At 33.5% G+C, this 16367-nt stretch overlaps 1 protein-coding gene across 6 annotated transcripts in view; it reads right to left on the bottom strand.

The window, feature by feature from the left end:
- LOC119632710 (regulating synaptic membrane exocytosis protein 2) overlaps nt 1-16367 on the bottom strand; it is a 114214-nt gene that overhangs the window by 19376 nt on the left and 78471 nt on the right. For all 6 annotated transcript variants that reach the window (XM_038025773.1, XM_038025772.1, XM_038025775.1 and 3 more), the window contains 7 exons: nt 12507-12755; nt 12188-12447; nt 11670-11921; nt 11338-11567; nt 5892-6016; nt 3543-3765; nt 3136-3200 (listed from right to left, as the gene is read on the bottom strand). In XM_038025773.1, coding sequence (XP_037881701.1) covers nt 3136-3200; nt 3543-3765; nt 5892-6016; nt 11338-11567; nt 11670-11921; nt 12188-12447; nt 12507-12755 — 1404 coding nt within the window. The remainder of the gene's footprint in view (nt 1-3135; nt 3201-3542; nt 3766-5891; nt 6017-11337; nt 11568-11669; nt 11922-12187; nt 12448-12506; nt 12756-16367) is intronic.

Below are 16367 nucleotides of genomic sequence, written 5' to 3'. Positions count from 1 at the left end.
TTTTTTTTTTTTTATTTATTTATTTATTTATTTTTTTTATTGTAGTTAGGCAAGGTGGGTCATTCCTCTTAGGAAAACTCTAGAAGGACGTTATTATTATAAATGTAATTTTGAAACATTCAAACAATTATACGATTTTGAATTGATCTAAATTTGATCACTTTGCGAAAGGGGGACAAACATACACTAAATGGTTATTCACCATATATACACGTACATATTTAAATATTAATATTATATAAGTACTTCTATATGTAAAGTAATTTTTTGTTTTGTTAAAGCTACTAAAGATCTACTTATGCATAGTTAGGTTTCTTTAATAAAAATTTTATATTGTTTTACGTTAATCCGAAAGACAACACTTTCTGCTTCATTTTTTCTACATATAACAAGTATGTTTAAAATTGAGGTTATGTTGGTGCTTTGCTCTTACCGTGAGAGTAATTTTTAAAATTTTTTTTTCTTATTTTTTCTATTACTCATATAAGCTTTAGAGTTTAATTAATAAAGATCTAATGAAGGTAATGAATTCATGAAAGAGCAAGTGAAATTTCGAAAAGTTACTACAAATACAAAATTATAAATTAAGTTAAAGCATTGAAGCAGTGGATATTATTTCTCTACAAACAGAATGTCAAGAAATTAGCTCGGATATATGCTTTTTCTTTGTTGTGTTTGTATTAAAAGCAAAGTCTTTTCAAAAATTATGCATGTATTTGGATAGTTTTGTTTGATCAGAAAATGTTGCCTAAGTGCAAACTAAAATGTATATGTATTTTTCCCTACGTCTTATCGCAATCATCTATTTCTCCTAAAAAAAAAAAAAAAAACAAAGCGTCAAATGTTATCGTTGTCTTTACCTCAATTCCACATACTTTACTGTTTTTGGGAGTTTGGGGCGTTTGACTCCGTCTAAAATATCAACAACACTTCTTCCTTAATAATACGAGAAAACTATACCTAAAATCTTTAAAAATAAGATTACAATTATTCAAGCAAATTGGTTAATAGGATGAGAGATACACTAATTTTCTTCTTCATTTGAGAAATCTTGAGCTCATCAATGGCTCTGAAAGATGATAATTATTGCAAGACTTTTTGTTTAGGTTTTGCCGCCAATATGCTATTCTTTGCCTATAACCTACAGAGTACAACAAAGCACTTCTGTATATCCTTCCAAGTACAAATTAAAAGTCAAAGTTCTCTTTGTCTTTTATACTAAGCTGTGTAACCCGGTCTAGGCAGTCATAAGAGCATCTCTCTTTTCATTAAAATATCGATGAATATCGTGTACCCACCGGCAACCCACGAATGAACTACATTTTGCAATTAACCATTGTAGTTGATTCAAGGAGCATCGTGAGCGTTCAGCCTCGATTATAGTAAAATTCCGTAGTTTTTACTACAATAGAATAATCATTATTATTATTATTATTATTATAGCTATTATTATCATTGTTATTACTATTATTATTAAAATATTACTTTTTCAATTAATTTCATGTAATTCAAATTTGATGAGGTTGAAAAAATATGAAAGTACTACTATATTAAAGGATTTATTTTACTAATTCCCATCTGCCTTTCTTATGTTTTTTTTTTTTTTTCAAATTTATAAATTTCGTAAATTTTTACTGAAACTTGTTTAGTTTTTACTCTTAATATTCCTACAGTAGCATGTTTAAAGAATTGCCAAATTTTGCTTCTTGTTTATAGATTTCATGTGATCTATGTAAATGAGTACATTGAGTACTCATTATCAATATCATGCACGTATATAGAAAGAGAAGAAGAGATGAAAATATTTTGATGTGCTATAACTACATATATTCATTACAATACGCATGAAAAGGTTATTGGATTATTTGCTTGTTTCAAAATGAAATGGTAACTGCATTCCCCACCACCTAAACGTATCGGAGTATTTGATTTCCGGTCTCTTTTGTACGTACGATTTGATTCGAGTAAACGACATGTTCTTTGCTCACACACACACACACACACACAGACACACACACACACCCTTCCCTCCCTTTGCTTACGTTAAATTAATTCCAAAAGTTCAGACTCTCGCAGCGCTTCACAAACTGTGTTTGATAGTCTAAGTTTAGGTGATGGGTTTTTGAGGATCCTCGCCCTAAAGCGATCACATTATATTTTAATTTAGATCACATCTACACGATACAAAGTTCATACATACTCAAACGATAAAATATAGAATTAATTCTTCAAGTGTCTTTTCAGCAGAGCTTATAGAGAAATCGCAATACAGAACTGGGCAACCAAAAGCATATTTTTTTTAGAGAAAAGCATTAAGAAAGTTTTCTTATAGAGTCTCATGAACAAACTGTGGCGTATACAGGGAAATTCTTTTGAAATACTACGCATATGGTTTTTTTTTAAAATTTTTTTTTTATTTATAAAAATAAAATTTAATTTTTTTTTTTTTTTTTTTTTTTTTTTTTTTTTTTTAAATGATTTACAACAACTTATTATGATGAGTTTAGAATAATAGAGAAAGAAATTCAATGTTTACAAAATTATTAACTCTATGATGAAGTCAATTAGGCATCAACTACAAACATGTAGCGAAATCTAATGTTTAGAAAAGTACAAGTACAAATTTGCAATAAAATACTTATTATAGAGTAAAAATGGACGAAGAAAAAATCATATCTTAAGTAAGCTTTTTGAACATATAATGAAAAGAAAAGTGCTTAAGAAATATGCTACTCACTAAGGATTACATAAAGAAGAACGAGAATTGAAAAAGAAGCTCGAAAATAAATATAAATATAAAGTTGAATTGAATTGTGTTTTAAAAGATTAGTTTTTCAAAGCGATTTCATGAATTATTTTTAATAAATATATATAAATATATGTTTATTTTTTTTTTTTTTTTTTTTTTTTTTTTAATACATGTTCGATCTAAAATGTTTTGCTCATGTTTTTGTTTTTTCTTTTTTTTTTTTTTCGTTTATGTAATTTAATCTATGACATTTTTTTTTGTTTTTAATTTCTTAAAAATTAAAATTTAATTTCATTTAATCATGCGTTTGTTTTGTTATAATTGTATCAGAGAATAATTATAAATTTTATAATACTGAGAATTTTTAATTTGGAACATTTTTATACCGGAGTTTTTGGTAACTTCCGTCTGGTCGGCGAGGCCGGTGATTTGTCTGTTGTGGTTTCGGGGTCTGTTGAATTTTTATTGTGTTTTGATAGAGTGGTGGAGCATGTTTTTGGTTTTAATAAAGAGAAAAATAAAAAGAAAAAAAATTGAAATAAGAAAATAAACAAATGAAATAACAGCAACAACAATTAAAAGAAATTAAAAAACCCTTTCATATTTTTGTCTTTTAGATGAAACGGAAAATGGAATTTTGCGAAAAAATATTTAATTATTTGTCGTTCAGCAATTTTTTTTTTCTTTTTTCTTTTTACGTCAAATATATATATATATATATGTATATAGAAATATAATGTTCGTCTTTATACTTTCTTTTCTTTTTAGACAATTGGATATAATTTGAACTTACCGGCTATTAAACCCAAGCCTATTGGGCCATCACCTGAGCGGCGTGGACCCCTATCGTTGCCACCACTATTGCCAGGTGGCAAATTTTCATCAAACAAGTCGCACATACGAAAATCAGTTGCATGTTCTACCAACAGCTCCACCATGTCGCCTGTATGATCCATTATACTGCAGACCTCTTCAAAACTGCGATCGATCAATGACATGCCATTCCATTCCAAGATCTACAAAAGAGCAAAACGTGTAAAGATTATAAAAAGACATAGCGTTCAAGCTTCGGGAAAATTTATTGAAATGATTTCACAGTCATGCAACGACGGAAAGAAAGACTTTAATAATTGTTTTTATTTTATCCAAACATTTTTTTTTCATTTATTGTATACATATTGTAAATAACTTTGCGAAGTATCCATTTAAAGGCTGCCGTATACCTTAGATGATTGAAAACTCTAAAGCACGTGAGGTTTGAACGCACGAGTATGGAGTTGTTAGTCACGTTCCATATAAAATCATAATATCAATGCTTCGCAAATTTTGGCATAATTCAAGTAAGTTAAGTTCCACTGTCAAGGCTCAAAACCATTGCCTTTTTCAAATATTTGATTGTTACGTTGGCTGTCACGCTACCTTCTCGCCTGTCCTGTTGCATCAATCGTATATTTAATAAAGTGAGTCTGGATGAAATTAAACCGGTTTTCTAAGAAACCAAATTCAAAAACTACACATTCACAATGCTGTCTTTGCCGACGCACCTGGCTATTGGTGAAAGAATTAACAAAATTCGCAATACATTTTACAGCTGAAGGGAATAATCTCGAAAATATCATAATAAACTTGCGTGCCGGTAACTGGCTTACAAAAATTTATTTAAGCAGAATACTTGCGGAAGACAAAGTCAGACGTGCAATGAGACTTGAATCGTAATGCAACGATACGAACTTAAACTGAAAAGTGGTAAAATTACAAGCAGGACATTTCACGTTACCGGGATCACGGAGATTTCAATTCGCCAGTACAGCAGAGAATGGGTACCTACAAGTCATCAATGAATTGTCTGCTTGATGTTACAACGTAACATCTGACAACTGACAAAGCGGAAAGAAAAATAATGGCTTGATTTGAATTCATTGCACTACTAGATCGATTTCAAAGATGGGAAGAAAACAAGTCGCATAGGTAAGTAGGTAGGTAGGTGGACAGCTTTAACTTTCGATACAATTTAATCGTATGCATGTGGCGGATCAATTATCCATTCAGAATATATATTATAATCCTTTTTATTTAGCGCGACTGTATTGCTCAGAATTTTGGGAAAAATTTTTCAAATTTATTTTATGTAAAAAATATGTTTGTGACCTGCTCAGTTGATCTATAGGTTTCTTTACATTTTCCGAATCTTCTTTAGTTAGTTTTAAGCCCAAAAATGAAGGCCAGACTTCTCTGCTCTTTTTTGCCACAATTCAGAAGCTGCGTCGCTTGAAGAGACACAAATTTTTGTTTGTTTTCCAAAAAGTTTCAAGCCGTGATTAACAAGTTTTACTAAAGCATAGTTTTGATCAAAAGTAAAAAGAAAGAAGAGCGATCTGTTAGATGCGCAGAATGAGAAAAGTAATTCAGGTTTGGCATGATCGCCTTAAGACAGACTTGGCCACTTCCAAGTCATTGTTTTCCGTGCACTGTTTTCCACAGTACTTTACTACGTAATTTCATTCTTTTCGCGCGTCCCTTTATTTAGACAGAATTTGTTTAGTCACTGTATACGATGCTCACCATTTTTCATTTTGAAATATTTTAGTGATACATTTACTTTACTGCTATCGTTGCTGTTGACAGGTCGGCTGCATACGTAGTCATGCGGAAGATGAAACTTTAGGATATAGCGGATTACATACAATAATCTTTTTATTGCGTTACGATTACGGGTAAAGATGTCACTCCGCGAATTTTTCACTTCACGTAGTAGTTTTAGTCTATATACATACATATAAATATATAGATTATGTGTCTATATGCTTATATGCATACATTTGTGTAGGTGTGAAATACTAGACGAATTGAAAAGTTCACGGAGCGATATTTATTATATATATATATATATATATATATAATATGTATATATATATATATGTATATATATATATATATATGTGTGTGTGTGTGTGGGGAATGGTATAAATATATTTGCTATTCTACGTTTGTGTATTTAAAACATAAATAAATGCATACAGGCTCAAACTCAGTAAATGTGAAGGAAAATAATGGTAGTGTATATTGACAATAAAAAAAAAAAAGGCAAATTGTTAAGTGTTAGAAAGCGATATAAAATTATATAAAGCAATAACGCAATTACCTTGTCGCCTTGTTGTAAACCATTCTTTTCAGCCGGTCCTCCGGGCACTGTCCAGACAATGTAGGCAAAGAGTCTGCCATCGGCACCCGTTTTGCCACCCACTACTCGCATACCAAAACCGCGTGCTTTTTATGATCGATGCGATGTGTTAACGAAGCAAGAAAACGAGCATGCCGCAGTACGTACAAAATAGCGGTTAATGCAATATGTGTGGCAATGTATACAAAGAAATATACATTATAGAAAAAAAGAGGAAAAAAAAAAAAGGAAAAAATACAAAAAGAATAAAGGAAATTAAATTTAAAAAAAAATTCTTTTATTCATTGCTCGACCTATGTATAGTATACCTAGAGCAACCTTTTGTGCTTTAATGAAAAAGAAAAGATTTTTAAGAATTTTAAATATAACTAAAAGTCCTTTTATCCCATTTTACGCACAAACGTGATTGTGAGCGTTTCACACGCGAAACAGGATTATTCATTTTACTACCAGCCGTCGGTGTTTATCACATGACTTAATAAGTTTTAGCTCTAACAAATATATGTGGCAAGAGTTTTGACAAACCCATATGATTTTGGGTTAGCACCTGCCTTCAAACTATATATGTCACAATTTCGTGACATTTCGAAAATTAATTTATTTTTTTGCTTTAGTTTATAGTACTTCTTGCGTCGCTTTTGTTTTTATCCATTAGATTGCCTGTCGATTTGACTCAACAGTGCAGCGGTGCATCCATGTTTCATCCATTGTCAAATATCATACATGGAAAAATTCTTTTTATTTCACCATCGAACAGTGCCAAACAGCGCTTTCAATCATCAACACGTTGTTGTCAAGACTGAGCAGATGCAGCACCCACTTCGAGCAAAGCTTTCTTATGGTCGCGACAAATAGGAAATACATTGACTTATGAAATTTTTAAGGTGTCAGCTAACTTATGGAGTATTAGTTTCCCGTCTTTTAGAATGATTGTTTTAATCATTTCTGGAACAAGTGACGATTTTGGGGGACTGGCGACTTCAGCATCACTTACGTCCATACGACGCGACAACATACGCGATTAACAAACATACAAATCACCTACAAATTAATTTTTTTTCGGCAGACAACAATTGTTTAAGATCTTTAAAGCCAATAGCGATTGTGAACGGTATCTTTTCTTATCAAAAAGCGTCGAACATAAATGCACGAGATTCGGATTTTGCCATTGTTTTATATAAATTATAAAAATGACATCACTAAAACAATTGTGGCTTTAAAGGCGGCTACTTTTCCAGAAATCGTATAAGTCTGTCATATAAGTATTGTCATATGTGCGTCGGACTGAAGACTTATTGAGTGACGTGTGATTGTTATACTCGCATATATAAAAAAAATTGGTCTATTTTACTCATGCAATCAGTTCATATTTATATACATCTTAATATTTGACACTGATTAATTGTGTTTCTATTATAAGATTCAATATTATTTTTTTTTTTATTAAATTTTTTGAAATTTTTCATTGGTTTTAAGTCTTTTTTGGTCCTCTTGCCTTTTCGTCCTAGTTTTCAAAGATGAACTTTCGACGTTCTGTCTTCATTTTTAAAAGTTTAACAGAATTAAGACAAAAAAGAAACATGCTGATAGTCAGACAGATAGACGAAATAACAAACAAGACTGAATTATTCCCATCACCAAACTAAGGACTAAAGCATGATTTATCTTAAATGAAAGCATTTTGCTTTGCTTTAGTCCCTTGGCTCGGCGTATTTGACTATAACAAAGATGCATCATTAAGTAAATTAGTAAATATTTCAAATTATAAATGCAAACTATATTTTCGGACGATGGCAAATATTTCAGCTAAAAAAAAAAAAAAAAAAATTAAACTTTTCAATATTGTCCTTAAGACGAATACATGACATTCGTATCTATTTAAATCATCTGCTTTTTAAATAGACTATCCGGCTGAAAGAGTACAATTTTTTGTATCATCAATTTTCTGTTTTTCAGCTAATAGTTTTTCATTTCCGCTATCTCAATGCTGTGTTCAGGATATTTTCACTTTGGAAGATGAACTGAAACACAAAGCTCAGGCACCAAGACACTGCACGAGAGAGAGAAAGAAAGCAAATTATTTAATTGAATTGTGGAGCAATTGAAATCGAAGACTGACAATAAGCAAACTAATAGCGGAAATTGTAATCTATTAAAACGTCAGAGAACTCGTTGTGCGATATTTGCAACAAAGGAAAAAATAAAAAACAAAGACACTCAGTTAGGATTGCAAAAAAATATTCATCGGAAGTAAATGTAATTTTTCAAAATTTCAAGCACACTGCGCCTCTCCGCCTCAGTCTTTGTGACTTTAAATGATATTTGAGTAAAGTTTTGAAATTCGCGTCTACACAATAATAATATTGATAAGTAAGCGCAATAAGAATATATTTTCTAATCAAAAAAGAAATAACCAAAGCTGGGGTAGCCACTTTCACTCTTCCGTGCAGATATCTGCACATTTATGGATCTCTGATGTGGATATGTATTCCTGACTAATATTAGTTGGCTTTCATCTTTTTGCGTTCATATTCAGTTCATCAGGGTTTTCCTTTTTCATAGCTCCACAGGAAGAAAATTTTTCTGCTAATATTCGACTTATGCCCAATCTTTCACGATCGCCATCCATTTTGTAGGTTACTGTTGGAGAAAAGCTTTGCCTGACTTCAGCAATGGTAACAATGATAGCATCGCTGACCGTAATCAACGATCTGTAATGTTTTTTTTTTTGGTTTATTAAAGCGCACAATGTATGAGTTTCTGCCTCTTGAGTAACACATAACAAGAGGTTTCAATATTGTACTTGAAACTCAAAACATCATTTTCATCACTTTCATATTACTGAATATATCGCGTAGAATGCGTCTTGAGCTCAGCAGCGACAGCTGTCGGAAATCAAAGATACGAAAACGATATTCAAAATAGGGCCTAATTTATTTTGGAATGGAGATAGAAAGGTGCGTTTGTATATATTATTTAATTTCACGGTGCTCGATGACACACGGGCTAAATATGTCACGATAACCAACAATAGATAACTGTCAATGAACCGGTATCATTACTCTGATCTAATTCATTAACCTGGCATCGCAACATTCAACGCTCTCGGCGATTTTTCTTAAGTCACAGTCACCACGAAACTCCCTGACGGACCGTTCCTCATAGTTAGGTAGGAGAGATTCTCTACACATACATTTCTCGAGGAATTAAAACTGCGAGTGACTACTCGGCACCGGATATTTCGCCTTTATCTATCTGAATGCCGGAATTTCTATTAACTTAAGGCTAAATACTTTGGAATATTTGGGCATTACGTAGCTGAAAATCATCCTTGCATTTAGATTAGCCCTACCTTCTTTTCTCAGATCTATCAGAATCTGTACAGGTCGTTCAAAAAGTGCATCAACCAACCTATAAAATAGTATGCAGAAAAGATATCTATAAGCAGCCTCCTTCCGATACTCGCTTTGGTTTCTTCATGGAGAGTTTATCATCACCAGGACATAAATATGTAATATCTCAAGTTGGGTAAATCCCTTAACAAAGTATAGTATATGAACCTTTTTTAAATTTGTCAATGGCTATGAAGCGTTCGTTGGTTGGAACGTGAAATTTCCATAATACAATCAGCACATAAAACAACTCTTTATTTTTTGCATATTACTTGTTCTGAATATTGAAAATTTCAATATACTCCTGCGATATGGAGACACAAATTATTGCCTATTTTGCCTCAAAACGTTGAATCTGGTAGTTCAAGGACTTTAAGAAAAATTAAGCTCATTTTGAATATGCAAAAAAAAAAAAAGAAGAAACTTTGGCTTTGGGCTTTTTTTGTGACTATTTCATTATTCCTAAACCCGGTAACATGCTTTCTCGATCATCTCCGCCTACTTCACTACAATGGCTTAAAAATAAGATTTCGTTCCTGTCAAGTAATTTTTCTGAATATGATTTTATAACTTAGGGCAAAGACTATTTAATGATGAAACACTACTACACAGAATAGTATATGATTTTTACATAAGTAAATGATGAGCTTATGGTGTAACGTTAAATTTTAATTAAATGTAAACATAAATAGCAAACACACACATTTGCAATAAATTCAATATGTTCTCGATGATTTAGTGATAGCTAACTGAGAGTGAGTTCGAAGAAAGCGTACGTCCGTATATAATATCAAGGGGGGATTTTCCATTGCGCTTGTAACTGTAAGCTTGGATTGCTTATGGTCGCAAAGATATGGATGGATAGACAGTAGCATTATGACATTTAAGAGAATTTACTCGATAATCAAAATCAAATATGCAAATGGTCGTGATCCCCTAATAGTCACCCTAGTTGACCTATAAAGACTCTCAGAACGAACAAGAACTGAATAAAAAGTGCGTTTGAAAATTGAAAGGAATTAGAAGACAATTCAAATCAAATTGAATCGAAAATACGTCGAAAACTGACGTAATTGAAAATTTTTAAGTATTCATTCCAGATAAACCGAAAATATATAGTTAGTAGGCTGATAAAATTCACCGTGAAAGCAAGCGCCATACATTATACACCCATTGTCTATAGGAATTTACATACACACGACCGTTTGACAAATTGCAGGAGAAATTTAATGAAACCTTTCGGGGGGAGTGTAAGCTGCTGTCCTTTGTCCAGCGACACACGCACATAGTGCAACAAGGTTATTAGCAAATTGTCTCTCCTTTGAATTTATATTAAGGAAATTTTCTGATGAAATATTTCAATAACGGAAAAACGGAAACTTTGTTATGAGCTCACAGGGCAGCATATCCTAATATGAAGAGCTAACATTTGAAAGCAGAGTTCTCGTACTACAGTTTGTTTTCTTGATTGGCTCCTCTTTCCTTCCTTCTAATGCGTATGCAAAAGAGATGAAGACCGAAAAATTATCGCATGACATAATCAAAATTTGGGCAAAAAACTTGACAATTGTTCTAGTGGTTGAAAAGAAAAACACTTTATTCCGATATAACAGCGCCCCATGTTTAAGTGTACTACAACCGTGCGCATGTGTGCGTATGTGTATGCGTGTGTGTACTTCACATGCATGTGCGTGTACATTCAATACCTCAAAAGTCTTGTGCATAGTTAATCCTGGTCAAAGCAAGGAAAAAAAAAAAAAAGAAAAGGAAAAGGAAAACATGTTGTTTCGTTGTTGTTTGGAGGGAAATATTTATGAATTTCTTTACGCAAAGTTTCCAATGAAGAAAAATACTCTCAAGAACTAACAAGAAGCTAACTCATTTTTAATGGGGCTAAACGAAAGGAAGCGATTTCTACACATAAGGAAAAGTTAAGGATGATACAAGTGCTTTTAAAGCAAACAATTAGTTTAAGAATTTTTTATTTTTTTTTTCAGCTTTTTTGAGGAACTTACTGCGGTGGGCTTTGTCCGAAGGATCTTTACGCAAAACAATTCGACGTTTCGATGAACATATAGGTCCCGAGTCTACGTCGTGTATAACAATTTTAATGGCCTCACCGTCCATGGAGGTTTGGCGACGTGGTGCCTCTAAATCCTCTAAATTAGGACCAGTGAATGCAGCCAATGGTGGTGGTATGGTAGTGGGTATAGCACCACGGGATTGTAAAGCCGCTAAATCAGGTCTGTTGCATTTGTTAAATCATAAAGAAAATTTATAATAATTTCGTTGTATTGTCCAACAGTGATTATAGAAATTTTTCTAAAATCTTGAAGTTTCAGCTTACAATTGTGAACCACGACGTCTTACGCGTCGATCATCGTCTACGGTTAACACTGGGCTGCCTTTGTCTGGGCTTGGGCTTTCGTCGTTCTGTAGATCCTCAGAGGCATGCGGCACCCGAAATGAGGGTCTCCTTGAGCCCGGTAAAGCCATTTGCGTCGCCATGGTATTGCCGTCACCGGGAGAACGCTGCAATTGTGCAGCTTGTGTAGCCGCTTGTAAAGTACCAGGAGCAAACACATCATATGCAGATTTTCTATAAATGCAAGTAATTATAAAAAATATTGCGTTCGCTATTACACTCGAAATCCTTTTTAACCGCGCTTTTTAACTAAAACCACATCTTATGACTTTTATTAAGTTATTTAGATCCATATTTTAATTGTAGGATATAAAGGGCCATCTGATATGCTTGAGCTGTTATAGAAAATTATGCTTAGCTGACCGATACAATAAAAGTCGGATGTGGTTGCTACTTTAACGAACATACGTGCTAGAAAAAAAAAATATTTGTAATCTTACCTTCGAGGCATGCTGGGTAAGCCAAGGCCTACATCTGTCATGGCGACACCTACACCCGTACCACCTGCACTTGTATTTCCATCGTCATCGTAGCTATGTTGGCGAGCTACACGAGAAGCTCTGCGTGATGCCATACGGGATAACGGTGGCCCAAAACTAAGTTCCTCCTGACGCGGTGGACTTGATGAACGGCTAGGTGCCATACTTTGGCCACCTTTACGCCAATCCATATCACCGCCGGGTGTTTTATTACCTTTTAACTTAAATGAAACATTTACAAAAATGTGCACAAAAATGTCATAAACATTCAATAGCGTACTCGTTCCAATTCTTTAAGCGACGCAGGCGACACATCTGAGTGACGTCTTAATTCGGGGCTACGTGGTGGTGCAAGCGCACCGCCATTTGATGGCGCCAAGTTTTGTGTGGAACAGCCTAGTTTCGCATCTGAATGACGTCGTTGGAGAGCCTCCAACACCGGAACGTCCAACATTGAATCTGTCGAGTCTTGCGGTATGCAAACTCGTGAAGCCATCTTTCGCCTGCACACACTGCAACGCCACATACTCTGCCATTATATGAAAGAGAAAAAGCTCACAAGATTACCGTTCCGTCTAAATCGATTAGCTATCAACATTTCACTTTATAGTTTCGATGCCGTCAAATCTCAATTTTCTGTTCATTTATTTATTATTGAAATTTGCACAAACTTCCAAACACATTAACATTTTTATCAAATTTCTTTACATATTTTGTAGAACCCGAATTATAAGGGAGAGAGAACATCTTCTTACGAATTCTTCGAATTCGCCTTTCGCCTTCGTGAAGCCTCTAACACTTCAGATCTAAGCAGTTAAAAGCACTTTGTTTAAATACTGATAAGAGGAGCAACAAACTTCTAAATATTCCAATTAAGTTGTTTTCAGTTCGACATCTGCGGTGATTGCGATTTAAGTTAAAGCAAAATTCTACATTCACGCTGTTGACTTATGCCATATTTTCTTTTTACTTCGCTAAATATTTGTTTTCCTTAAATTTTGAAAGCCGTTAATATACTTTATATTTACTTTTTTCCTAACCTTATATAGGTCTGTTTGCTTTCATTCTCTTCACTGCCTAAACTACGCCGACACCACATAAAAAGAGCGATTAGCATCAAGCAATGGGATGTCTTCGGTTTTCGCTTTAGAAAACAGGCATTTGCCCAACACCCATTGCAATGAAATGTGTAAATAAGAAACTTCATGGCAAGCTCACCCTAATTAAATTAATTGATTTTTTCATTTATTAATTTACAATGCGTTTCAGTAAATAAATATTATTAGATACATAATTTAGGCCCACCGACAAGAGGTTTTGACGACTTATTCATATTATCAAAAAATTTGTAACATCCGGACGGGCAAGGCGCCTTAGAAGTCCTATAAAGTACATAAATTGTTGAGCAACAGGTAATTTTGATATGATTTAAGCGTGTCCGTCCGTCCGTCTGCGTAATATCTTGGGCAAATATTCTTTTGAAGGGTAAAAACGAAATGATCGACTTCGAATATGGTCAAAACGTTCTTTCACATAGATACGTCGAAATCGGTCGATCGCTGCTTGCTTCATTATTCATAAATTACAACAATGGGAAAAATTCATTAAATTTCGTCTTATGCTAGTCTCTTTTTGATTGCAACGTCCGTGAAGCTAGTGATGTTGTACTACACCCCAAAACTTTAGTCTGTGTAGATGTTGCAAGAAATTTCGAATTCATTATTACATGCGCAATGATGCGCAAAAAAAAAAAAAAAAATGAAACAACATTATACCGTGATCAAAAAGTAAGACCAATATTTAAAAGTAAATTGTGCGAGTGTATTGAATAGCAGAAATATTTTGTTTTACCAAATCGGTAGTACTGCAACAGGTTACCTGTGTCGAATTTCACGATCGTAAACGTTGTTAGTGTTTCACATGCGCTTGGTTTTGCAGGATAGATAAAATAGTATTTCTACCGATTTTTACAAAATGGGATTTTGTTGAGCAAAGAAGTTGCCATAAATTTTGTTTGCGAAATGAAATGAAGCACAATAATTGCCCTTCCTACTTGTGATACAAGGTGCATTAAGCTTGTGCTGGCCCACCTTTTGTTATACCGAACGATTGCCAAAATCGTTCTAAGTCTGTCTGTTCGTCTGTCCGCGTGAATTTGTGCTCAAGCTATAGGCCACAAATTTTTGAGATATTTTGATGAAAATTTGCTGCAGTGAAGTTGTTGTGAGCCAGTTGGACGGCCACTATTGAAAATGGTTTGGATCGGCCCACCATTTCGATCACTCCCCTTATAACGCCCTTTTTTGAAAAAACGTTATATGAAAAAAATTACCGACACTAAATTTGAACCGTTCACGTGTTTTTTTAGAGCAGAAAAGTTTAACTTTGAATGTGTTATGATGAATCTTAATCCATAATAGTAATTTGATGTATAAATTAACTATGCCCGAATTTTGAATACGTACCACAATTTTTAAACTGTATACGTATATGTAATTAATTAAGGTTACGTGATAGAGAAGCTTTCTTGTCTCTTTTGAAAATGCGGAATAACTTGTGAAGCATGTCGTTCAATATGTGCTCACAAGTTTCGATAAGAATTGTGCATAGCCCACCTTATGTCAATTTGTGGTTATCGAATAAAAATTCGTTTCATTAATGTTTTAATGAGTTATTGTAAATTTAAGTGGTGGTAAGTGGTCAATGTAAATCGCTTTCTTTGTTAATAATAAAGCGTTGATATTGTGTACGTGGCCGGGAAATGAAGATCGACTATCAGACATCTATGCGGCTACGATGAATTCAAGATCGTGTGAAGATTTCATGGAAGAAAAGCCACGAGACTCTAAAAGCATAATTACCGAAGCAAAGTAAACAGCATTCGACCCAGACCTAGACCTAGAATCTTCCAGAATACAAGCAAAGTTCAAGCAAAGAAGTGCGAAAGACGTTCAAAAGACAAAAAGAAATTAACCGTTCGATTCCGAAGCGTTTGCTATCATGACAATAACGGCTTATAAAATGCAATTATTGATTGATTGAATGCAATTATGAATTGACAAAGTATTCCCTAAATAGCTCTCATTTGACGCTTGACCGTTTCTTTGCAAACAAAGATATGCTTGGATGAACACGTTTAAGACCGAAGGTGGCGATTGATGCGCTGAACACTTATGTTTTCTGTTTTTTCTCTGATCAAACTTGGAGCCTTTTTTAATAAAGGAAAATGTATGTATGTTTGTTCCAAGGCATTGTAGACGTTATCGTAGGACACATTTCAAGGACTAACAAAAAGCTAAATGAAAAGTCTATAGATTTCTTCCTTTCATCGGTTTTCTATTTACGGTTTTATTTTTCTTTTCTTTTTATTCATGTTCAGATATTTAACACGAACACTAACGACACTTCTCCTATTAGGCTTAAGATGTTTCAGGCTAATTGCGAAGTTTATAGTTTCCTTATTTGATATTTTAATAGACTTTTTGTGTTTTTTTTTTTTTTTTTTTTTGTACGTTAAACACGCATCTGTTGCGAACAATGTGCATAAAGATGAGTGTGCAGCTCATGTGCGCGTGCAAGAATGTGGGCGTGAATTTTTGTGCATAGATCAAATAGACAACGTACAAGCAAGCGGTTGTGTACACATACTTTGTTCGATTCATTTAGATGGGTATTAGTATAAATGTTAATGCTTGCGTTTTCACAAATTGAGTTCGAGCTATGCGATCTTTTATTGTTTTCTAGATAAGAAAATTCTATGCCTGAGTTAACGAAAGTCTTGTTGAATTGAAAAGATAAAAAGTTGTTATATATCAAAGCCATTCGTCTTCAAGGAGCACTTTTTTAAACGTTAACTGAGGAAAATCGTTAATAAAACGTCTCTCAAGCATTTGCAAAGCAATACTCATTATTAAAGAGAATTAATTGCCCTATCTTAGGAACTCGTAACATTTATTTACTTATAAATGGGGTCTATGTTATTTTACGTTCTTTGCCTATATATATCTGTATATATATGTAGCGGCTAACCACTCATGAAAGCGGAATTTTCGTTTAGAAAATGCAAAAAATATTTTATTCAAAGTATCAACCGTCGCTAGATATACATTTTTCGTCACGCCCAAAAAATTGTTTCGGGAGG

This window comes from Glossina fuscipes, unplaced genomic scaffold (genome assembly GCF_014805625.2).
Source record: "Glossina fuscipes isolate IAEA_lab_2018 unplaced genomic scaffold, Yale_Gfus_2 1, whole genome shotgun sequence".
Taxonomy (NCBI): Eukaryota; Metazoa; Arthropoda; class Insecta; order Diptera; family Glossinidae; genus Glossina; species Glossina fuscipes.
The sequence above is the reverse complement of the archived record's forward strand: the minus strand, read 5'-3'. Positions and strand labels throughout refer to the sequence as shown.